Below are 26,723 nucleotides of genomic sequence, written 5' to 3' on the forward strand. Positions count from 1 at the left end.
AGTGTCTATATAAAGAAATATTTTTATTTCAGAGAGGAAGTTTTGGCGCGAATTTCAACAACGTCCGGTTTCGAAATTTGGGTGATTTTTAGGGTCAAATTTGTACCTAGATGGTCATCAATATAATTAAACTATTAAAAGAATAATATTTAACACGTGATCAGTTTTAATTTGATACCAAGCTTTATATATATCCCAGGCAAAAAAAATCATTGGTCTTCCCAAAATTCACTACTGGTTGCTATGCAAATCATGCCATGAACATGGCATGTTCATGCCATTAACATGGCAAGACATTCTAATTCTTTTGTTTTGTATATGGCATGAAAATCCTCCATCAAGGATTACATGGATGGTTAATTTTGAACCCATAAAAGTTGTAATTGACGCCCTTGAATAAAGATTTAATGGGCATGGAAGTAGAGAAAATTTGACATTGACCATGATTCATGCCATGAATTACCCATGAATAAGGAATTTATGAGCATGGAAGTAGAGAGAATTTGACATTGACCGCGATTCATGCCCATGAGTTACCCATGAACATGCCCTAAACATGTCAAGGCTCTGACTAAACGCAATGACAAAAAAAAGTGTGAGCATGAATTTCCCCAATTCACGAAAATTTATGACCGTTGCTAGCGAAAATAGGGCATGTTCTTGGCATGTTCATCATGTTCATGGCAAGATCTTGACATGTTCATGGGCATTACTCATGCCTAAAATTTTGCCTGATATCTGAAGTACGTTTTTTATTGACAAAACGCCATTTTCATGCGAATTTCAATGGCGCGTTTAATGGTGGTGCGCTCTCTTGAGACGAGGCAAACTATAGACGATCTTTTTTGTAGTCTTGACCCCAGAGGTCAATGGTCATGGGCTACATGAAGCAATATGTATTAATTTTTAAATAGCTCTACCATTTTTCACCCCTATATGGCAGTGACGTCAAGGTTGAGGCAGCTGTTTCTCGCGCTCATCTATGCGGGGTCTTTAAGCGCATGCGTGTGTATTCCACCAGATCATGATGCACTTATGGTCCACGGCAAACCCGATTCGACACTTTGTGGCATTAAACCCAGTTAACAGGACATTAATCCAGTAAATCAATTCAGTAAAGCAAATAAGCTCATGCATTCGATCAGTTACTGAGCGTGTTTATAGTGGGAGCAGATGTGCGGTACATTGCGGTACAATTTCTACCCGGTTAGAGATTATCCGGATACTTGCCCACTATAAACACTAGCAGTATATGTATGTACGGTACATCGATATCCTTCTAAACCGAAGGATATTGTGGCGAGATATTCCCACTATAAACCCTAGCAGAAATTCTATACATCAAGAAGTGTATCAAAAATGTATCAAAGTGTATTAAAACTGTATCAAACGGCAATTTGATACAGTTTTGATATACAAAGGGTGTATTGAAAATGTATCAACTGAAAATATAGGGTATCAAAACTGTATCAAATACCACCTAACTGTATCAAAAATGTATCAAAAGTGTATTGAATTTGAACTTAGTTAATTTTGGCCATGCTTGTTGCATATCAAAAGTGTATCAAATTGGACTTTGCAGTTTTTTAGTGTATGTAAAGTGTATCAAAATGAACTTTTTGGTGCTAGATGTATATCAAAAGTGTATCAAATTGGACTTATTCAAATTCTGGCTGCATACAGTGTATCAAAAGTGTATTAAATTGGACTTTGCCTGTTTTTTAGTGTATGTAAAGTGTATCAAATTGAACTTAGTTAATTTTTGGTGGCTAGAGGTATATCAAAAGTGTATCAAGTTGGACTTAGTCAAATTCTGGCTGCCTACAGTGTATCAAAAGTGTATTAAATTGGACTTAGTTTATTTTGGGTGGCTAGAGGTATATCAAAAGTGTATCAAATTGGGCTTTCATAAACTGACCTTTTGTAGTGTATCAAAACTGTATCAATAACTGATCACATGTCTAAATAATGACTCATCATTTTCAAATTTGCCCATGTGGCATGCATGCAGTTAACACCAGGATTTGCATTTGGAAATGTACTGTATTTTAGAGCAAATTATGGTGTTTTATTTATCATGATGAAGATACAAACATGCTTGTAGACTGCGCATTAGGTTACAATGTAGTTGTAATCAGGGACTGTGATTAAAGAGGATATTTTATTGACTTTGTTCTGATAAGGTAAGCTTATTATATATAATATATAGGGCCTCTATGTATATGTATTAAGCATGAATATAGCACATGCCTGTATAGTAAAAAACCCTGCTGAATCTTTTTGTTATTGGTAGCCTTTTTGTCTCTTTATTGAGGGTAACAACTTCAGTGACAAGCACTGCTTTCCAAGCAGGCCCTCTGATGTATGTATGTTCCATTTTGGTTGGGTTTTGCTTCTTTTTGCTGAACCATGAAATGGTCTCAGCCTATATGAGTGTATGTTACTAGCTTACTAAGTTACTAGCTTACTAGCTAACTGACTAACCATTTGGTCTGAAATGGACATATCTCTAAATGCCACGAAGGTATGACCCCATGAGGGTGTCATATGAAAGAGGAAAACATAAAGAATATAATAAAAATATTTCCAAACGTCAGAGGTCATCCAGGGGTCACAGGGGTCAAAAAAGGTCATTTTAACCGAAAATGCTCCGATTGAGCTTAAATTTAAATGCAATGATCCTAATGACATTCTAAACATTTAAAAAATATTTTTAAAATTCATTTAAGGTCATTAAGGGGTCATAAAGGGGTCAAAGGTCAAGTTTTTCAAAATGCTCCAATTGAGCTTAAATTTATATGCAACGATCCTTATGACATTCTAAACATTTAAAAAATATTTTAAAATTCATTTAAGGTCATTAAGGGGTCATAAAGGGGTCAAATGTCAAGTTTTTCAAAATGCTCTAATTGAGCTGAAATTTATATGCAATGATCCTTATGACATTCTAAACATTTTAAAAACATTTTAATATTCATTTAAGGTCATTAAGGGGTCATAAAGAGGTCAAAGGTCAAGTTTTCCAAATGCTCCAATTGAGCTGAAATTTAAACGTAATGACCCTTATGACATTCTAAACATGTTGAAAATATTTTAAAATTCATTTAAGGTCATTAAGGGCCATTACAGACTCCGGGTGACAGTGGTATAGGCCTACCACAATATACTGTCGAAGCCACATGGTTCAGCTATGGTGCGGTTATCGCTCTAGTTTGCAATACTTTCTCACTCATTTGTCCTATTGTGTTGTAATTTTGAACATTGATAGGGGAAAGTGCATTGAGCTGCTCCGTGATGGGGGAAAATGCTAGAGGTCAGCATTGGCAGTAGAGGGCAGTGTTGAATTTGAGCTTGATTAGACTAATTTCAAAATTTGACCTTTGACCCCTTCACTTTGAGCTTTGGGGTCATTAATGTTTGCAAATATGTTTAGATCATGTAAGGATAATTCTTGTGGAATTTGAGCTTGATTGGACCAATTTTGAAATTTGAAAAACTGTATGAAAAGTGTATTAAAAACTGTATCAAAAGTGTATAAAAACTGTATCAAAAGTGTATAAAAAACTATATCAAAAGTGTATCAAAAAACTGTATCAAAAGTGTATCAAAAAAACTATCAAAAGTGTATCAAAAAAACTGTATCAAAAGTGTATCAAAAAACTATATCAAAAGTGTATCAAATGGCATGTATCAAAAATAGGGCGTTTCCGCTGGCCAGCATTAGAATTGGAACGCTGATTTGATACAGTGACATATTTGATACACTTTTGATATAATTATGTATAAATGTGTATGAAATGAAAGGATAAAAATTTGAACGCTAATTTGATACAGTTTAAATTGGAACGCTGATTTGATACAGTTACATATTTCATACACTTTTGATATAATTATGTATGAAATATGTATGAAATGAAAGGATAAAAATGTGAACGCTAATTTGATACAGTTTAAATTGGAACCCTGATTTGATACAGTAACATATTCAATACACTTTTGATAAAAATTATGTATGAAATGTGTATGAAATGAAAGGATAACAATTTGAACGCAAATTTGATACAGTTTAAATTGGAACCCTCATTTGATACAGTAACATATTCAATACACTTTTGATATAAATTATGTATGAAATGTGTATGAAATGAAAGGATAAAAATTTGAACGCAAATTTGATACAGTTTAAATTGGAACCCTCATTTGATACAGTAACATATTCGATACACTTTTGATATAAATGATGTATGAAATGAAAGGATAAAAATTTGAACGCTAATTTGATACAGTTTAAATTGGAACCCTGATTTGATACAGTTACTTATTTGATACACTTTTGATATAATTATGTATCAAATATGTATGAAATGAAAGGATACATTTCATTTGATACTTTTTGATACATTATCTTGGCATTTGATACACTTTTGATATGTATAAAATGTGTATGCAATGTTGATTTGATACAGTTTTGATACATAAAAGTGTATGAAATGAGGGTTCCAATTCAAATCCTTTTATTTCATACATTTTTCATACGTATCAAAAGTGGTGTATCAAAAGTGTATCAAATTTCAGCCAGGGAACACACCAGTATAAATTGTGTGCGGTATTACCGGAAGTGGGGAGCTTCTTCATGATGCGTAGGACGCGCGCAGGACATTCGGAACGATTTTCACCCCCAAGAGTTATCAAAACAGAAGCTACATGTTCACCGCTATGATCATATTGTTGAATGGGCTGTTTAAAGCTCGCGCCACAATATTTACACATTCCCCGTGTGACCTCGGGGTCATTGCAAATGTACGATAATGTTAGTTGGTATATAATTTGTACGGCAACTGTGTCTCACTATAAACAGCAAGGGTATCGGTATATATACAAGGATTATCGTGTACGGTATACTCAAAATGCGGTATATTCACTATAAACACGCTCACTAACGGCAACCAGCTTCGATCGATCACCCCAGCTGCAGCGTGTGTAAACTCTAATTTGCATAGAGGCTGTGCGTGAAATTATTGATTGGCTCAGGAATAATAGACAAAGGGATAGGCATCCTAGTCTGCTGCCCTCTTTCGAAATATGTATCCTAGGTCTCACAATAGGCGGATTAGCGGCCATTTTGTCTTCGACATCACGTGTCCTTGTATTTTAGTACACAAATATATAAGTTAACAGGTTTACTATTTTAAAATTATATTTTGAGTATACAATATATTCTGTGAGTAAATAGATCAAATGACGATGATTGTTTAATATGCTTGATATAATTAAACTGTTTGACCAGCTAGTATTCTCCTCCGCCGTCAGTGTGATTCCAGTCACTCCACGCACCGTGTTGCGAAGGTGGAGGAGTCTAAAGCTGTATTGACGAACACGCATGCGTTAAAAATATGTAGCCTAGGTCGAACAATAGCGTGACGTAGTTTCCGGCATTGTTACTATGCACTTTCACCCTCCTGATTGGCTCCATGCTCCAAACAAAGGATTTGAACCGGTGTCCGGCGGTGTCCTTCACCGTAAGCATGGCGCAGTGCAGTCCATTTAATCAAATGTTGTCATCAACCTATTTGATCGCAGTGCATTGTTATGTGTGTGAGACGAACTGTCGCGGTTGATTGCAATCAAACAAACGATGTCTTATGTATTACTTTGTTCCGTGATCAGTCAGCTACCTGCACAACCGATTCTTTTGTTCTGCAAGGCTCACTCAGTCATTTAATGAGGCAATACAAACGATCGAAATTGGTGTTGAAATGAGCAAAATTTTGAGTTACACCTTTTCAGTGTAAAATTTTTTTTCTCAGCCAAATGAAAAGCAATAATTTTCATTTTTTCAGTAAATGGCTGGAAAAACTATAATGCTTGATACTGATTTTTTTTTAATCCTGGTGTTAAACTTAGGCCTGAAATTCAGTCATTTAGTGTAAGATATTCGATTTTTATAGGCTTCAGCTCGGCCCGCGAGCTTTTTCTTGGATCAACCTTTTAGCTTTTCAAAGTAATATAGTTCGCTAATGAAGGATTTTCCCCAACTTTCTAAAGCACATCACCGTGAGCTATATATCATAGTTTTGTCAGAATTTCCGTTTTGATTTCACCATCTTTCACTGTCGGCTGAAAAAATTTCTAAATCAACACGTGAAATCTAAAGGCTAGTACTAGCATTGTGGATCGATATCCCTGGGTTTAATAGGAATACCGGCATGGCTATAGTGTTGCCAGAACTTCAATATAGCAAAGAAATTCCCAGACCTATTCAGTATCGAAGTTACGTAATGTTACTATGTCAACGGGATCACGCGCTAGAGTAATGAACCACGATCGAAATGATCACCACATAAAGTATATGGCACTCGAAGGCATACCAAAGTAGCGTGATCCGGTAACCAAGAGAATTACGTAACCACTTCGATGCTGAATAGCGCTCCTACTGATCATGTTTAACCAGAACACCCAATTGGGGATTTAATCGCTGGTCGGGCAATTTGCTTTCAATGAAAAATTGACCTGGATAACAACAAAGGAAATATCGACTATTTCTGCTGGTTGCTCTCGAGATAAAAGTACTCACCATTGCCTACTTTTACTTAGTTTGACATTTTCGGATCATGAATGGAAAAAGGGTAAAACAAAAACGGAAATTCTGACAAAACTATAACATATAGACCCACACGATGTGCTTTACAGAGGTGGGAAATATCTTTCTTTAGCAAACTATGTTAGTTTGAGACGCTAAAACATGAATTCCGTAAAAAGCTCGCAGGCGAATTCAAGGCCTATAAAAATCAAAAATATCACACTAAAAGACGCAATTTGATGCTTAATTTTAACACCAGGATTTAAAAAAAAATGTATATCCAAGCACCAAGTTTTTAACTGACCTTACTGAAGAAAAAAAAATATTGCTTTATATTTGACCGAGAAAATTAATTTCATAGCAAAAAGGTGTATCTCTGAATTGTGCTGATTTTTACATGTATCGATCGACTTTTAGCGCGACTAAGCATTTCTAAAGAATTGGTTGTCCAGGCGGCAGACTGTGATGAAAATCGTGATGTTTTATTTAATCACTCTCGACACATTTATTTCTTTTGTAGGCCTATTACTTTGTTTTGTGATGAAAATCGTGATGTTTTATTTCATCACGCTCTAAAACAAACGATTTCTTAATGTATTACTTTGTTTTGTGATGAAAATCGTGATGTTTTATTTCATCACTCACGAAAAATTGATTTCTATATTACTTTGTTTCGTGATGAAAACCGTGATGTTTTATTTCATCATCACGCTCTAAAACAAACGATTTCTTATGCATTATATTTGTTTTGTTTTATTTCATCACGCTCTAAACAATAATTATAGTTGTTAAATGCATTTTAAGAAAAAATTCTTATTAAAACAGTATGTTGTTTAGAAAAAATGTAGAAAGTGATGATGATGATGATGATGATGATGATGATGATGATGATGATGATGATGATGATGATGATGATGATGTCTCCAAAAGTGTCCCGGTTTTTTTTCTCGCCCTAAATCGCGCTCTCATGACCAAATAAAGCACTTCAATAATCAATAATCAGTCCCGCGACGGCGGCCTCCACTAACTAGCTACTAACTTGTGTTATGGGCGCTGATTTTCATGTTCACTGTCACTTACTCATCAGCCAAGTACGACCCTTTATCAATCACCTACAGTACCCAATTTCGGCATACTATATAAGAAACTCATCATGATGATCGAACAAAGAGTACTTTAAATGTAACCTGTACCGTTTTTGTGTGGCATTCTTCAGAAGTGAGCGGTCCGTTTACCAAAATTTTCGGTCAAATCTCCATTCAATTAACACGGGAGTTGGCTAGCTATGCCTTGCCCTCACTCACTATTTTACCAAAGTACGAATATTTCTGAACATCTAACCTAGCTGTAATTTTAGGTCATGTTAGAGAAATATATTTGCTAGAAGTTTTTGAGAGTACTTTTAATATTGGCCGGTTATTTTCACACATTGACGTTAACTAGGCAAAAGCCTATACTTCTAACATGGCACGATTTGTACAGGTCACAGCTCAATGGTGAGAGCACTGTGTATTGTGTATAGGAAAACGGACAGTAACTGCAGTATGTACGCCGCGCCACTCTTTGAGCGAACAGTTTATACCTGATACAATGATGGTCCATATGGCCCAAAATCTGATCTATGGTAGCTGCGACTCCAGAGGTGTAAGCAATATAATGTGTAAAACGTAGATTGTGCAGGCCCAGGTGGATGTGACTTCATAAGAGCAATGTCGGGGATTATAGATCACAATTTTTCAATCGATGTGGAGAGATGAGGTCCGACCAACCATGGAGCTATTATAAGATGGAGAGGAAATAGATTACGTAACGCATTGAAACCTTGTGCCGATTTGAAATCTGACAAGCTATTCATCGAAAGGTACCTTTTGTTTGGGACAAAGGGCTTCCGCCATTAAATCAGTAAGCTGACCCGACAGTGTATTAACGCTTTACCTAGCAGGCTACTGTCAATAAGTGATCAAATGAAAGTCGCGTGAAAGCGCTTAATGGAACGAAAAGTACCTATTGTTATACATAAACCCAAGGGTGTGATTGAGTAGCCGTAAGCACAAAAGGCACACATTAGCCGCTAATGCATATTTCGTTGTCACCCCACTGACATTAGGTGCTTCATTTAAATAAATTGAATGCGCTTGCTGAATGATTACGCATCAAGGCTGCCATGTGTCTGCATGTCAATAGTACAATAATGGTATTAAATAGCTACGTCCCGGGAGCTACGTATACATGTAACATATAATAAGTATACCGGTATAGGCCTATATAAAAGTTGTTTTACAAATTGAGATTTTATTTTATTTTATTTTAAGAAGGGGAATATCATAATCAGTGGCGTACTGAAGGGGGGCAGCTCTTCCGAGAGGTCTTGGGAGGGATGAGGGTGGAGGAGGGATATGAAGAATGAGAGGGACTGGAGGAAGAGAGAAAGAGGAAGAAATAAAGAGAAATAAATAAATAGACGTAAATAAATAGAAAGGTAAGGAAAATGATAGGAATGAGAGGGGACAAAACGTAAGAGGGGATGGAGAAGTAAAGGGAGATAAGAAGAGGGAGTGATACTTTAGCAGAGAACAGTACAGAGAAAGGAAAAGAAATGAATGACAAATAAATGTAGGCCTTTTATAATAATTATTATAGAAACTAAACACAGCCCCCCCACACACACACACATAGGCCTAACACTAACAGCACGTAGAAGAGTGGATCCACACACTATGTACACAAATATACATTTGGCCACATTTTATTATACGATTAATACGAATTTATTAAACATGGTAACAAATATTCTCTAGCAAATCGGTTATACGGTGGAACTGGTAGGCATATTATAAATTCGGGATATTAAATATCTTCCTGACCAGCCAGATCTGCGCATGGTCAAAGACGAGTATCAGACCGACGCAAACTGGCTTAGTCTCCACATCAGCCAGTTTGGTTCCGCCCCTCCACAGGGAGCGTAACCTGTGTAGGAGACTCGGTCGGACCTGGTCGGACCTCATCTCTCCCCATCAATTGTGTCCTATAATCCCCGACATTGCCCTTATGAAGTCACATCGCCCTGATCGAACGTGGGGACATGGGGAAAGCCTGAATATAGTAAATTACATTTACCTTCATTTAAATATTTATGACACGTACGTCAAAACAAATATTCAAACGATGATAATGTGTAATATAATAAACGTGAAATTTTAGTATTTTCAGAGTTTTTGTATATTTTAGACGTTCTATGACTTTTGTTTGCTGTGTAGAGGCTGAATTGCACATGACCATTGAGGCCAGTGACACGTCAGTGATAGTCATGGGCAAATTGATATCGACAGTTTTCTTCGATAGGGGTGTTTGAGGTTACTACGGCGTACCATAAGGGACATGCTCAATACAATTAATAAACAACCAGGTTGTCGTATTGAGCATGCGTGGTGATAAATTGGCAAGAAATTCTTTCTGTTGGGGTGTTTGATAAAATTCCCCTTAAAGGGAAAGCTTCCTGGAAAGCTTAAGCAACATAATAGGCCTACGTCACTAACTTTGTCCGATCGGGCTCAAATTTGGTGGGTGGAATCCTTGATACGAGGGGAATATATGCACGAAATAAAATTGAGGTCAAGCAAGGTCAAAGGTCATTACAGAGAGGTCAAATTCAAAACTTTGTCCGATCGGGCTCAAATTTGGTAGGTGGAATCCTTGATACGAGGGGAATATATGCCCGAAATAAAATTGAGGTCAAGCGAGGTCAAAGGTCATTACGGAAGGGTCAAATTTCAAACTTTGTTCGATCGGGTTCAAACTTGGTGGGTGGAATCCTTGATACGAGGGGATTACATGCCCGAAATAAAATCGAGGTCAACCAAGGTCAAATGTCATTACGGAGGGGTCAAATTTCAAACTTTGTCCGATCGGGCTCAAATTTGGTGGGTGGAATCCATGATACGAGGGAATATATGCCCGAAATAAAATTGAGGTCAAGCGAGGTCAAAGGTCATTACGGAGAGGTCAAATTTCAAACTTTGTCCGATCGGGCTCAAACTTGGTGGGTGGAATCCTTGATACGAGGGGATTACATGCCCGAAATAAAATCGAGGTCAACCAAGGTCAAAGGTCATTACGGAGGGGTCAAATTTCAAACTTTGTCCGATCGGGCTCAAATTTGGTGGGTGGAATCCTTGATACGAGGGAATATATGCCCGAAATAAAATTGAGGTCAAAGGTCATTACGGAGAGGTCAAATTTCAAACATTGTCCGATCGGGCTCAAACTTGGTGGGTGGAATCCTTGATACGAGGGGAATATATGCCCGAGATAAAATTGAGGTCAACCGTGGTCAAAGGTCATTACGGAGGGGTCAAATTTCAAACTTTGTCCGATCAGGCCCAAACTTGGTAGGTGGAATCCTTGATACGAGGGAAATACATGCCCGAAATAAAATTGAGGTCAACCGAGGTCAAAGGTCATCACAGAGGGATCAAATTTCAAACTTTGTCCGATCGGGCTCAAATACAATAAAACAAACCTGGGGGTCGTACACCTAACAGTATTAAAGTTAAGAAGTATTAAGAAAAATCATAAAATGTGGGTCCCTATTTTCAAGGTTACCTATTTCTCCAATGCTTAAGCAATGAAATATACGTCACTTATACGTTGAACACGGATCGATTGGCGCGAGGTTCATATTGGTGTGTATGCACCAAATTTGTATCTTGTCATGTTAGAGATGAGGTCCGACCAAATGCTTGTGTCATACTTTTGTTGCTGAGCGGCGTGACGCACGCGCATTGCAGACAAACGGACACAATCGAAGCTTGTCATTGGTTAATACGTTTTGCCTGTTGCCGCTTGCCATGGAGTATGACGGGGGCATTCACTGTGTGCGATCATACGTGAGAGGCAATTCCCGATAATATATTAAGTTCCCTGGCAGGCCTTCCAACGTAGGGGGCATGGGTCTCGATTTCCTTGACTGCTCAAAAATGTTCGGCTACCCTCGCTCGCCATAATCAAACCCGAATAAAATTGTAATAAATTATTGATGACCCTAATTATTTTTACGCCAGGACGCTCAAGAATCTGAAGATTTCAGTCCACTTGCCTATTGTGCATACTCTGGATATTGCATTTAAAGCCATATTATAACATTTGCTGAGGAGGACGCCCTCACTGATTTTTTAAAATTCATTTTTTTACACGATTATATTGTACTTTATTAAACCAATATACCCTGCAAAAATCAAGACTCTAGGTGCTGTAGAACGCCGGGATCAAAGTTCCGTTTAAAATGCAATGTCCATAGTCGATTTTTAACTGGGACTTTCGCGATTAATAAACTGGTAGATTCTAAAATCAGAATTGTTCAGTATTGAAGTGCTAATATAATTATGACATTATGATGTTGCATTCAATAATATAAGCCTATGTATACTTTACTTTTACTGTCACTAATATAATTATATCAACTTTTTCATAACAATTTTATACTAGTATTTTGATGCTTTTATTTATCAAAAATCGACTATGGCATAGTCTAGATACCATTGGAAATTGAAGTTTAAGGTTCAAACTATGAAACTGTATCTTTGATAGTTAAAAGGAGTAACTATTATAGGATATAGCTAGCTCTAAACTTATACGTCACTATGTGAAACGAAAAATTCGGAAAAATCACTTTTCGCCACTATGTGTTACGACTGACGATATTAAATGTCGTCGAAGGTCATGGAAATGTTTTGTAAGAAAACACACTACAACAACATTTTTAGAAATGTTGTCAAAATGTTTAATATGTTGTGCAAACATTTTTGGCCAAATATTTTGTCAATATTTTAGTTTTCAAAAAATGTTTTTGAATGTTATGGACATGTTTTATGCCCTTAATGTAATCTTTATATGTGCCCGTACACCACGAATCAGCCGTGAAGTCGGCCCGGTCAATTTTGTTTTATTTCGTGTTTAAAATGGTATATCATTTGACTTCAAAAGATATCCAGAAGCGGGGCAGTGGTTTGTTGAACTCTGCTCCTTCAACAAAATGGTACCTTTTTTCGGTTCTACATATATGCGTCTCATTTTCCACATTGCTGGTATTAAATACCAAACAGTCATAATTGGCGGTCATTTCAAATCCCCAAGTCAACGAGGTTCAGGAATGTCCTCTCATTGTTAATTGTTGGTTATACATACCTAGACAATGCTTTGTAGCCCACCACTTGAACAGGATTTAGCCAATGAGCAAACAAAGACTAGAGCTATTTAAGGATTCTATAGAAATAGGTAGAAGACTATTATCCTCTTCAGCAATAGGGTTATTGATTTGTTTAAACAGTGTTTGACTCCCACTGGCAAATGAGAATCTTGTCGCACCAAATTGAGGTACCTATGAATTCGACCTTCACGCACTTTTTACACTGTAACTCAAAATACAATTTGCCGACTTTACGGCTCATTCGTAGCGTACGGCCACATATAACCCGACATTTAAATATTTTCTGCCAACCTTTTCCAAACTTTTAAGAATGTCGAAAACGTTTTGTGTTTTTCTATGATTATATTGGTCGTATAAATTAGCAATATTTTTGCGTGCAGGTCGTAAGTACGGGTGGTGTGACCGCTAGGGGATGCACTGATACGAGCAGTGGGTTATTCACCTGCGGCGTTGATGGTTTCGAGTGCTGTCAGGGAAATTTATGCAACGGCGATCCAACTAATTGTTACGTGTGTACTTACTCTGGAGAAGGACCCGACGAATGCTCTCCGGGAAACTTCAATCCGGATTCTTTTGGTGTAAAAAAGTCATCGTGCCAAAGTGGACAATGCTATGTAAGGAAGCAATTACCTAAACTACGCACATCAAGTATCGTTATATTTAAAGGCCCATTCAGTGATCCCAGCGAAAGTGTTTACTTCTTATTCCACTTCTTTTTCTTCTTAAATAAAAATAAATAAATAAATGTAGATATCTATATAGCGCTTTATGCCGTAAACAGCCTCAAAGCGCTTTACATTTATTCCGCCGTCATTAGAATATGCCGGAACCACGTTCGCAGCCTACAAGTGGCGCAGTGTCCATCAGTACAACGACTGTGACTACCCCTAACAGCTTCCCATTGCACCAGGGCGCAACACGGTGGTGGGACGGGGAATCGAACCCACGCACGTCGAGCAAGCTCTCAGATTATGAGTCCAAGGCCGCAACCGCTGAGCCACCGTGCCCTATCTTCTCCCTCTTTTTGTTAAATGGGAAGAATCACTGAACAGGTGGCATACGTAGTTATCAGATCACACTTGGTCTTATATAAATTAGCAATATTCTTCTTTGCAGATCTTGAATAAGTTTGGTTCGATCGCTAGGGGATGCACTTCAATGACTGTCGGAACGCACACCTGCGGTGATAGTGACGAGTTCCAATGCTGTCAGGGAAGCTTTTGCAACGGAGAAAACAATCATGACAATGCAGGTTAGATTTCTTCACACGAAGAGGCGAGATTAACGAATGGTCAACATTTAAAAACACAATTTTAACATTATGGTATTGAAAATAAAGTGGGAAAAGTCTTTACAAATACATTGTTACTCAAGGTCATTCCAGACTTGTGCTTTTTACATGAGATGTATGCCAATGGTAATAGTTTTTACCTGTTGTATATTTATCATTAAAAACAACAATCATCCCTGACAAAAATAGGTTTCCATAATCAAATAAGTAGTTTCTCGACGGGAATTCATAAGTTATTCACACCGGTTATTTGTTAACTAAAGCTTTTTTTTTTCCTTTCCTCTCAGCTACCATGGCTACGATACTTGGACTCGACATGTTAGTGTTCATCATTATAGTAGCAGGCGCATCACTGGTAGTTATAATAGGTGAGTGGTTTCATTTAATTATGTATATAATTATATTATTACATAGAAAACGCAGCAAAATAGGTCACAACCAATAAGACTGAACATTTTCAAACCGGAGGAGAACATAATAGTGACCATTGACATCACGTATTATAACTGAATATTGAACTATCTGAGACCACACTAGTGCACAGGTGCATTTAGTTACCGTGTTTGTTATGAGACTTTGTGGCACCCAAGTAGGTGCATTATTTACTTTATTCAGAAAGGTGAGCGCGTTATATTGGGGATGTATAGAAGGGGTGAAAATAGTGATTCCGTGACCAAATCACGGAGAACAGGGGGGCGGCGGCCAAGATTGACTGAATTTTGACGTCGTTATTGGTTTTACACGTAAACACGCAAATGTCTCATATAATTCCAAAAGTGTATGCATGTTATTTTAAAGCACTATTTTATCACTCTAAATCCGTTGAGGTTCGACAGTGAACCTCATTGTAAGTACTGTTTTTTGAATGTTTTGTATGAATAACGCACGATATGTTTATGATATAATACAAAACATTTCTCCCATCGTGTATCAATGTTTCCCACTCCCGGCTGTAATAATTTTTTTTTCTTCACATTCATTTTAAATCCTAAAATATTTATTTTCATGTGAAAATGTATGTACATTGCACTGAGAAATATATTGTGTGCATTTTTTTCTGCAACGGGGCCAGTAGAGCTAAAAACGTACCTCGGCACGGGGCGTCCAACGTCCAGTCCAACGTTCAGGCAGTGTTGCCGTCATATTGTCTGGTTTGTTTACGCTATTGGCTGTTGCCACATGAATAATGTCGGCCACCGTCGTCTGACGGAGAATATGATTTGAAAGTGTTTTTTGTTTTTGTATTTTGAAGCATGTGAAAAGTATGTAATATTTTCAAAATGGTGGGAAACTCCAGATAGAGGGCGCTTTTTCAAAACGGCTTCCAAAATGCCTAAAAAGGTTCAAAAATTGCCACAAATTGTGTGATATAGATATGATAATGCTAAAAAAGTATATCCAACATGACACGGTGTATAAGTCAATATTTTGATATGTGTTTTCCTTCTTCCTCTGTTTTATGTGAGTGTTTTATGTATAAAAGTTTCGCGCAATCTCCGCGCAATTGGTTGTTTTTTTCCGCGCAATTTGCAATTTTTTCCGCGCAATTTGCTATTTTTTTCCGCGCAATTTTGTTCCTGCTTATTGTGTATATGCTATGGTACTTGATGCATTTTAAGTGAATTAAAGTCTTTGTCGATAGTAATTTGTTTGCGTCTGCTAGATATGGGTTGAAAAGTTCACAATTTGGTAATCATTGTATTATGTTATCGCCAATAGTCTATATATTGTAGTCGATGGTCTCTAAATATATTATTAACTAATCTATAATGTCATTTCTGTTTTCTCATTCATCTTATTTTCAGGTCTTCTTATTGTATGCTGTTGCTGCTACAGACATGGTTGTTGTAATTGCTGTTGTAAAAGTAAGTCCAATTAAAGAACATACAATTTAATTTATATTTTCCATCAACATCAAACACGCAAAGCCACATTATGTATAATTAGAGGTACATTATCATGCTATAATACCACGGGTCTTGGGTAGAGAAGTGCTTCCAAGAACATAGAATTGGACCTATCGCAATGTAGCAATTTGTAAAAAACTTGGACAAATTGTATACCTGAAGCCCGAATTTGCTGTCAAATTTAAAACAATTGGGTAAAATGTTTACCCAATTTTCAGAAAAAGCTACCTGCGGCTGCAATGAGGCAAATTTTGAATATAAGTCTGAAAATTGAAAAATTGTCCTCCCCATACCAAGTGGCCAAAAATGCGACCAAAGTAAGGACGCATGGCAAAAATATTACATGTATGCCTTCGATCAAATCTTTGGTCTTAACCATTACGAAATGTATATATTCATAATCCTAGCCCTAACACCAACCCTTACCCTAACCTTAACCCTAACTCTAAAACCAAATTGATACATCGAAATGTAACAGCGCCTCAAGAATCAGGCATCACGATCACACGTTAATGGTCATACACAAAACTTAAAGATCAGTATTAGTTCGTATATTATTTACTGCATTTTTAAGCTACCAAATATTAGTCAATATAATATTATTACAAAATATTGGTATTATGAACGTCTTATAAATCCAACCATCGTGGTGTAAGAGTTCCTCGTGCCGTCACGCACAGAAGTCTAACGCCTTGCCAACTGAGACAATTTGCCTGTTAATTTGTTTAAAAATAATGTTCCGCATTGTGTTTTGTTTCAGGGGCAGATGACTCTCGACCAATTCAACATGTTCAAGAAGAAGCAGAAATCCCACCAAGATATAATCCAACCTTTACCGAACCAAACCCACACAAAGACAGACACACTACGCCGCTTGCATTGCCAAAGAATAATTTGCAGGGTAAGTAAAAACCGCTGGTCAAGCCAACGCCTTACTCAGGTCAAGCTCAGACCACAGGTGACACAAATCCGAACGCTGCCTTTCGTCTTAAAGATTCTGAATGAAATTGGATATACGTATATTTATGAGTACATTAACAAAAAATAAAATATACTCCATTTTTAGCAGTAAAGGTAAAAGAGTCGAACCTGGATTTTTACAGGACGGAGTGCCCATGTCTCTTTCGTTAGCAATTAGGCCAGACTCCACCATGAAATGTTGCTGTGGTGGGTCGCAACACGTCCTCCACATCGAGTCGGTTACCTTCCTAGCATTTAAGAATGCCGATACCAATTCATACACCTGGGTGGAGAGGAGTAATCGTAAGAAAGTGCCTAACTCAAGGGCACAACACAATGGTGTCGCCGGATCTCGAACCCGCAACCTTTTGATTATGAGTCGAAGCCCATTCCTCTTGGCCACCGTGTCTCCAAAATCAGTACGTGCTCATTAGCATTACGGTTATCGTCCAACTTACTCGATAAACGATCTAAGTCGATCTATATACACTTAAGTAAACCTATATATATTGAGTTTCGATAGTTGTTACTTAACCCTAACGCCCGAAGAGATTTTTGGCGACTGGAAGGGAAAGAAAGGAGAAATAAAGAAAATGAAAGAGACAAAAACAAACAAAGACGTTACATGCTCTAGGTGGGATTCGAACCCGAGGCCCCTCGCATGCCAAGCACTAGGTCGCCGACACTTAGCCACAGGTCTTACGCTGGCCGGGTCAGCGAATTCGTGCCCATATATCACTTAGGGCGATTGCGTCATCACATCCCGTGGGATGCACGCACGCACGAGTTTCGATAGTGGCTACTTAATCACCGAGGACCTAGCCTAGGGAATCCAGATAAGAAAGTGCATGCTACTAGCCAAGAGCCTCTTCTAATGGCCTTGCTTATTTCGAGTGGTTCCCTGAACCACAGCAGCGCTAATGCTAATATCGGATTTAGCAAAATTGCGGTAATTCGTTAAAAAGCCTGCTCCTTCCTCTGGTACAGCACAGACTGGGGCTTTCTATAATTTAACAAAGTCATTCAAAAGCCATGACCAATTACAGAAGCATTACTCTATGGTCATATTCCACTTCAACACCGTTGCTGCCAGTCTTCATAGGCTAATAGTCAAGTGTACTCATGTTTCGTTTGTTGCAGCAGGTAATAAATATGATGTCATGATCTCTTATGCCTGGGGTGCAGCAGAAGATGGTTTCCCATGCCAGAGGATGATGGTGAAACTGAAAGATGAACTAAAGAAAGCAGGATACAAAGTATGGATGGATGTTGATTACATGAGTAAGTGAACCGTTACATTTTCGGTCATTTCAAGTTATGAGTATTAGGATTGGTTTTGGTTTTGGTCACGTGTTTCCTATTATCTTGCCTAAGCTCTTGAGTGACATTGTTAACGATAATTTTGAAACGTAAAACTTTTAGAAAAGCAGTTTCGGTTTTGACCTAACTTGGTCACAACCATCATTGACCATGCCCCTACATGTCACATGAAACTCGTGGGGTCAAAGGTCACGTAGGGGTCATAGGGATTTAAAACGTGATTTCAACTCAAAATGCTACTTCTCCCACAAATTTCGCAGGACAGTAACACCACTTACACACATGCATTGTTACTACCCAGTGTGTATAAATCATACACAGATTTGAGATCAAAGGTCATTAAGGGGTCACTTCCGGTATAAAACCAAATTCCTTCAAAAAAATTATTAGCTAAGAAAAACATAGGAGAGTGACGGTATGTGCACACATGAATTATGTTTACCAAATATATATGTGGTATTTTTTAATTGGGGTCAACGGTCATTAAGGGGTCACTTTCGGTATGAAACGAAATACCTTCAAAATGCTACTTCTCCCACAATTTACGAAGGACGGTGACGCAACTTGCACACGTGCATTGCTATTACCCAGTGTCTATGAATCATACACAGATTTGAGGTCAGACGTCATTAAGGGGTCACTTCCGGTATAAAACCCAATTCCTTCAAAATATTTTATTAGCTAAGAAAAACATAGGAGAGTAAACGGTATGTGCACACATGAATTATGTTTACATAATGTATATGGGGTATTTTTTATTTGCGATCAAAGGTAATTAAGGGGTCACTTCCGGTATAAAACGAAATACCTTCAAAATGCTACTTCTCCCACAAATTACGAAGGACGATGACGCAACTTAGACACATGCATTGCTATTACCCAGTGTCTATAGATCATACACAGATTTGAGGTCAAAGGTCATTAAGGGGTCACTTCCGGTATAAAACCAAATTCCTTTAAAAAATTTTATCAGCTAAGAAAAACATAGCACAGTAACAGTATATTCACACATGAATTAATGTTACCCAGTGTACACGTGGTATTTTTTTAATTTTTGGTCAAAGGTCATTAAGAGGTCACTTCCGGTCCAAGACGAAAAACATTCAAAATGTCCCTTCTGTCACAAATAACGTGGCAGAGTGATATTATCATTATCACAATCATCACTGACCATGCCCCTACATGTCACATGAAATTCGTGGGGTCAAAGGTCACGTAGAGGTCAAAAACGTGATTTCAACTCAAAATGCTACTTCTCCCACAAATTTCGCAGGACAGTAATGCTACTTGTACACATGCATTACTTTTACCCAGTGTCTATAAATCATACACAGATTAGAGGTCAAAGGTCATTAAGGGGTCACTTCCGGTAAAAAAACAAATTCCTTCAAAAATTGTTATAAGCTAAGAAAAACAGGAGAGTGACGGTATGTGCTCACATGAATTATGCTTGCCTAATGTATATGTGGTATTTTTTATTTGGGTCAAAGGTCATTAAGGGGTCACTTCCGGCCCAAGACAAAAAAATTCAAAATGTCCCTCCTGTCACAAATAACATGGCAGAGAGATACTATGTGCACACATGCATTGACATAAGGCAATGCCTGTGGGGTTTTCGTAGATTTTGAGGTCTAAGGTCATTAAAGGGTCACAACACGGCTGCGTTCGTGGTCTTAGACCACAGCTAAGTCTAGTTTCTTTTTGGACTGGTAACGTTATGAAAAGATTATTTTCTCAACTTATAAAATGAAGACAACTCCCAGATGTAGGCCCCTTACAACTTGGATGCAAATTATGATATAGTTGGAAGCTCATGAATAAGTAAATGCTGTTGGTTGAAATTCTTGCTCATTCAGGAGACAACATGGACGATAAAATGGCGTATGCTGTACAGAGATCCGCTGTAATCTTAATGTGCTTGTCTAAGGAGTACCAACGCAGTGAATCCTGTAAAAAAGGTAGGCTTATTCACAATCGAATAATACTTAGCACAGTAAGCAGTGGCGTAGGTAGCAGTGGCGTAGATTGCTTTTTGACATTTGGGGGATGGGGTTGGAAAAAATTTCTGAAGTAATGTGAATCTAGCACCTTTTGGTGACAAAATAAGCTTATGGTACAAATGCACGCGAAGTGCGCGAAAAATTTGACCATATTGAAGCAAAATTGGTGAAATATGGTTCAAAAGCGGAATAAATTCGCACTTGGGACCAAAATGGCCAAACATGAGGTTAATTTGCTCAGAAACTCACATACAGGCGTCAACATTGGGGGGGGGGGGGAATGAGTGTATCGACCTTCCCCCCATATATAAAATATATAATATTGAGGGGATTTATTCCCCCCCATCCCCCGGATCAACGCCTATGGTAGGTAGGTTTTCGTAATGGGAGGGGGACGGGTCTCGAATCCCGCGATTGCTTAATTGTTGACCCCAGAAAGAAAATGGGCACGGTATACCAACTTGATGTGGGGAAACTAGTAAAATACAGACTAGACGCAGAGGGAGTAGAAGAAAACCCAAGTAATGTAGGCACAGTAGTAGGTAAATTTCGATAGCCAAATATTACCAATTCCAAGGCCCACAAGTGTTAAACCAGCAAAAACAACCGGCATCAATGAGAACACAAAGGTGCACTGGAACAAGTGATTAACAAATAGTGAACTTGCTTTCATCACAGATCTGTGCTTTCAGAGTTAAGACACAGCTTATTTTGCTGATAAAATGGCTGCATGATGCGCAACTCCAACCTTGCTTTGCTCTCCCTACCTAACCCCTCTCTTTCTCCCTGCATGCCCTTACCTTTCTCCTGCATGCTACTTACCCTTTGCTTGCTTTGCTATTTCTTCCTATACTAAATGGTTGTAGGCACAGGAGGCATTCCATCAGTCCTCTTGTTCCTAATCGCCTCTCTGTAGTTACCAACCCCCACGTTCTCGAAGATTGCAAGTCAATCGCGTATCGCCTGTTATGGCTCTGCCTTGCGGCACAATTAACAGACGGGGCTCTGGGGGCAATATTCTGTGACCTGAAAGGCTGTTGGAGCAGTCTGGATGGTTGCAGATGTTGCTTGCTGTAAGACATCTCAAGAACATCGAACCTACATCTCCAGGAATGTCTACAGATAGGAGGAGAATAAGGGTGAGGTAACCCCGACAGAAACCTCAATCGACAACACGCCCTGCCAGCGCGTCGATTTATGGCAAAAAACCTTCATGATTATGGAAAGTAGCAAAACTAGAAGCCGTAGAGCCCATGGCCAGAATGGGCACAGCTATCAACCATACAGAAGCTGTAAATTGCCTAGTCATAACGCTAAACATGACGTCTTGAAGCCAAAGCCTAACGGAAACTTCAAGATTGAGACGGGGAAAATGGCTGGACAAAAGTTGAACATTTGTACTTATAATACAAGGACTCTGAGAACAGAGGAAGTGTTTGAAACACTGTTGGATGAACTACAAGAATTCAAATGGGATATCATTGGATTAGCAGAAACCAAGAGAGAAGGACAGGGGATTGTTGAACTACAGGGAGGAATGTAGTTGTATAATCATGGTAAAACTGAAGAGGACACAGAAGCAAAAGGAATTGGATTTCTTGTACATCCAAAACTTACTGATTATGTCACAGAAATAAAAAGCTACTCCAACAGAGTAGCTGCACTGAACCTTCACTTGACAGGAAAAGACCAAATAAGCATCATCCAAGTGTATGCGCCCACTAGCGAATACGATGATGAGATAGTAGAAATATTCTATGAAGACGTGAGTAAGGCAATAGAAGCCAACAAAGGAAAGTATACAATTGTAATGGGCGATTTTAATGCCAAAGTAGGAGAATGCCAACCAGATGAAGAGGCCATCATGGGAAAATTTGGTTATGGACAGAGAAATAAAAGAGGTGAAATGCTACTGGAATTTGCAGCACAGCATAAGCTGGTTATAGGCAACACATTCTTCAAGAAAAATAAAAACCGCTATTGGACATGGGAAAGCCCCGATGGACACACCAGAAACCAAATAGACTTTATTCTCAGTAGCCAAAAGGGAATTATCCAAATGTAGATATATGAAGTGATCACAGAATGGTGAGGGCTAAACTTCATATCAGCAAAAGACTAGCCAGGCTTAAATTTATCAGAAATGAAAAGAAAAGCAAGATTAACATCCTACGACTAAGAGAGAAGAGGTCAGAATTCCAGTTGGAATTGAACAATCGCTTTGAGGGACTAGACATTGAAGAGTTGAATTTAGACCAAAAATACCAAACTATATCCAGCACTGTGATGGAAGTGGCAGCAGAAGTAGCTCCACAAGAGAAGAGGAGGAAGCAAACAACTGAGGAGGACAAAGAGATTGAGGCCCTGGACAGAAGGAGGAAAGAATTAAGAGAAATTATCGACAAATCAATACCTGAAAAGAGCGAATACAGGGAGCTCGTCAAAACTGTGAGGAAAAAACGTAGACAGAGAAGCAGAAAGAAGAGAAAAGAACAAATAGAAATCATTCTCAAAAGTGGAAGAGGACCTCAGCATATTGCAAAGCTGAACCGGAAGAAATCAAGAATGCACCAAATGAGACAAAAAGATGGTATCTTAACAAATGACAGGCAAGAGATACTTAATGTATGCGCAGACTTTTGTCAAGACCTGTATAGCTCCAAATCATATGAGGCAAAACCAAATACAATATCACCAGACATATCAGCCATCCCAAGTATAACACAAAAAGAAGTGGAAATGGCGGTAAAGGTGATGAAAGACAGCAAAGCACCAGGAACAGATGACATTACTAGTGATATAATCAAGATTGGAGGAGAGGGGATTACTCAACATTTAGTTGGACTCTATAACCAAATACTGGATGAAAAAAGGATACCAGTTTGCTGGAAAGAGGCAAAAGTGATCCTCCTTTACAAGAAAGGTGAAAAAACAGACATCAAAAACTACAGACCTATCAGCCTGTTATCACATGTTTACAAAATTTTCACAAGGATAATACAGAACAGAATTAAAGGAGTGCTTGATGAAAACCAACCAAGAGAACAGGCAGGCTTCAGAAGTGGATATTCAACAGTAGACCATCTGCATGCCATCAACCAACTTATTGAGAAGGCAAATGAATATAATTTGAAGCTATGCATTGGATATATAGACTATGAGAAGGCCTTTCACTCAGTGGAACATAAAGACCTCTTTACAGCACTACGTAAAGTTGGAGTCAATGAAGGCTATGTCCAAATTCTCGAGGACATAAATGCCACAGCCAAAATCCACATTGAAAACGATGTTTCAAAAACAATCCAAATTCAGCGTGGTGTGAGACAGGGAGACACAATATCCCCCAAAATATTCACTACAGCAATGGAAGATATATTCAGAAAGCTGAACCTACAGGAGAGAGGGATCAACATAGATGGCGAGAAGCTAACAGATCTGAGATTCGCAGATGATGTAGCTTTGGTGACAAGATCAGTAAAGGATATGGAGGTCCAGTTAAATGAATAAAGGAAGTAAAAAGATTGGACTGAACATACACAAGGGCAAAACAAAATATATGACAAACTACCAATCAGAGGATGTCATTGAAGTTGAAGGCGATGTTATCGAAAAGGTGGATGGTTACAAATATCTCGGCCAAACAGTGAAGATGGAGGACAACACCAGGGAAGAAGCTTTGATCAGAATAAAGGCAGGTTGGAGTTGCTTTGGAAGATTCAAGGACATTCTATGTGATAAAAAGTTACCAATGTATCTGAGAAGTAGAATGTTCAACCAGTGTGTATTGCCAACAATGACATATGGGGCAGAAACATGGACAACAACCAAGTACCTGGAACAGAAATTACAAACAGCCCAAAGAGCAATGGAAAGGAAGATGCTTCACATTACCTTAAGGGATACAATTAAGAACACTGAAATAAGACGTCAAACTCAAGTCAAAGACATTATGGTGAAACTCAAAGAAGCGAAATGGAGATGGGCAGGTCACCTTGCACGAAGGGAAGATAACAGATGGACTAAACGGCTTACAGAATGGCAACCAAGAACAGGGAAAAGATCAAGAGGAAGACAGAAGAAGAGGAGGTGGCGTGATGACATTACTGCCTACATGGGACCTACATGGACAAGAAAGGCAAGAGACAGAGAACAGTGGAAGAATCATGAAGAGGGCTACGTCCAACAATGGTGAGTGAGCTTATTTTGCTCTGAGCTTGTTGTCGTTTTTGCTACCGAGTTCTATTTGAACTTGCCTTCAGTTTTTGACTTGAATTTGTTTTAAATTACAGCATGTAGTTTTCATTGTTTGCTTTTATATTTTGTTGTCCGTCCCTGAAGAAAAGCAGTTTATCTGCTCGAAACGTCGGTTGTTTTTTGTCTGTTTGGTTCAGTTTGCTGATATGCTCAGTGCTTTTCATCACTTATTTCCAGCACATCAAACTTTGCCTGTGTTTGTGTTTACATTTGTTGTTTGGTAGTCTTTTGGTTTATCGTGTCTGCTTATGTGCATAGTGATGTTAATCACTTGTTCCAGTGTGTCACTCCCAACCGAAGTGCAATTCAAACCCTCACTATTGCTCAGTAAAGACATTAGGAAAAACAATCAGACGGACCAGTGTATACTTTAAATTTAATAATTTATTCAATGCTAATAATAATAATTTGTTGAGTTTCTTTTCTCCATCAAATAAAAAAACAACAATACAGAGTTATACAAGAGAACTAGTTACCGGATTATATAACCTTATGACAATGATTTCATTTAAATCACAATGATTCCCTAATACAATTTGTTATGAAAAATAGTCCACAATGACATGGATTAATTAATTGTGACGTGTCATGTCAAAAGGAGACACTTTTGGGCAGGATCGTAAATGGAGAAATAGCCAAAAATCTGCCCGGGGAGATTTTTTCACAATTTTGGTTTGTTGCGAATTTGTGATGCTATTAATGTTTAAAATATTGTCTGACAGTTTCAGACCGGAATATAACTGGCATCTTGTATTTTTTGAGACATTTTTCTAGGTAATTCCTACTCTCAACATTGTCAATAATATTTTTAAAGGCCGATATCTCAATTTCCAATTTTATAATACCATAACTTACGAACTCAATATCTTTGCTTAGGAATGTCCGATTTCATTGGGGAAAACAGCATTGTGGAGCAAAATATCTCTATATTTAAGATAATATGTAAAAACCTCAAAATTGATAACCTGCCCAAAAGTGTCTCCTTTTGACATGACACGTCACAATTAATTCATGAACATTCCAAAATTTGTCAAAGTCCAAACATACTTTTGATTCCGAAATTCAAATCCCAAATATTTTCGAAGTACAAATAAGATCTTTGTTAAATAATCTACTATAAAATCTTACAAGTCCAAACGTGAATTTTGATGAAAAATTGTAAACACCAATATTATTTTTAAAGTACTTTTCACTTTCTTCGCGTACTACATTTTTAACAACATTGATATCAAAAACCAAACTTAATTTGCTTGTGCACATTCGCTAATTAGCTATAAAAGTTATTTCTGCTAGTTATATTTTGCTTTCATCGTTCATCATTCACAACACATACCTGTGGTGAAAAATCTTTTATAATTTATAAATACCATGCAGTGTCTATGTAGGCGAATACAGCGTATGAAAATGCATTGAAGCGATTACTTGAATAATCGTTTAAATTTCGGCGAAATACAGTTCATAAAATTCGACGCAGAGTTCTGATATGAAATGTTGACCCTCATGTAGACTTGACTTTGATGCTTTGACCCCAGTTGAAGTTTCCGGTTTTCCAAACTCAGGATAATTACAGCAACAAAACGGAACGGTGGACTACAGATTGAAAATAAAAGACCAACAAAATACTAAATTTCTGTAGGCCTTCTTTTGATTACATATTTTTAATTTAAAACATGAACATGGACTGAAAAGTTTACTGATAAAACATTCAGAATTATGCCGATATTTTCCCGGCAAGTTATCAACTTTTCTTTTAACCAACAACATTATCAAAAATCACATTTAAAACCTTTTTACCCCGGCTTTTTACAACCTTCCAAAATCCATTGCACTTTTAAAAGGCGAACTTTAATTTCTCAACAATCCCTTTTTAGAAATTATATTTTTGACACGGATGTTTGGTCAATTTCCTTTTGTTATGACCATCCAAAATTGATTTTGACCTTTATGGTCATTTTAATAAAAACCACTATTAAAACGAACTTTGATATTTTTGCAATTAACCTCCGAAATTATGTCACCCCCTTAATTTGCATCTAATTTGCATGACTATTATTTTCTTGGTTACATCTGCATTTTTATGTGACGAAACTGTCTGAAAACCACACTTTACATGTAATATAGCCACGAGTGGCATTTCTCATAAAATTAATTTTGTACATTGGATCCAAACAGAAAATATGTTGACTTAAACGGAGTTCCCCTCACA

At 37.8% G+C, this 26,723-nt stretch overlaps 1 protein-coding gene across 1 annotated transcript in view; it reads left to right on the forward strand.

Annotated features, from left to right (window-relative positions):
• The window catches only part of LOC140166304 (uncharacterized), an 82,348-nt gene that overhangs the window by 49,880 nt on the left and 5,745 nt on the right, over window positions 1–26,723 (forward strand). Inside the window, exons 3-9 of the mRNA XM_072189724.1 lie at window positions 13,166–13,399; window positions 13,902–14,037; window positions 14,364–14,444; window positions 15,882–15,941; window positions 16,744–16,884; window positions 18,087–18,224; window positions 20,120–20,221. Of these exons, the coding sequence (XP_072045825.1) occupies window positions 13,166–13,399; window positions 13,902–14,037; window positions 14,364–14,444; window positions 15,882–15,941; window positions 16,744–16,884; window positions 18,087–18,224; window positions 20,120–20,221 (892 nt within the window). The remainder of the gene's footprint in view (window positions 1–13,165; window positions 13,400–13,901; window positions 14,038–14,363; window positions 14,445–15,881; window positions 15,942–16,743; window positions 16,885–18,086; window positions 18,225–20,119; window positions 20,222–26,723) is intronic.

This window comes from Amphiura filiformis, chromosome 1 (assembly GCF_039555335.1).
Source record: "Amphiura filiformis chromosome 1, Afil_fr2py, whole genome shotgun sequence".
NCBI classification, from domain to species: Eukaryota; Metazoa; Echinodermata; class Ophiuroidea; order Amphilepidida; family Amphiuridae; genus Amphiura; species Amphiura filiformis.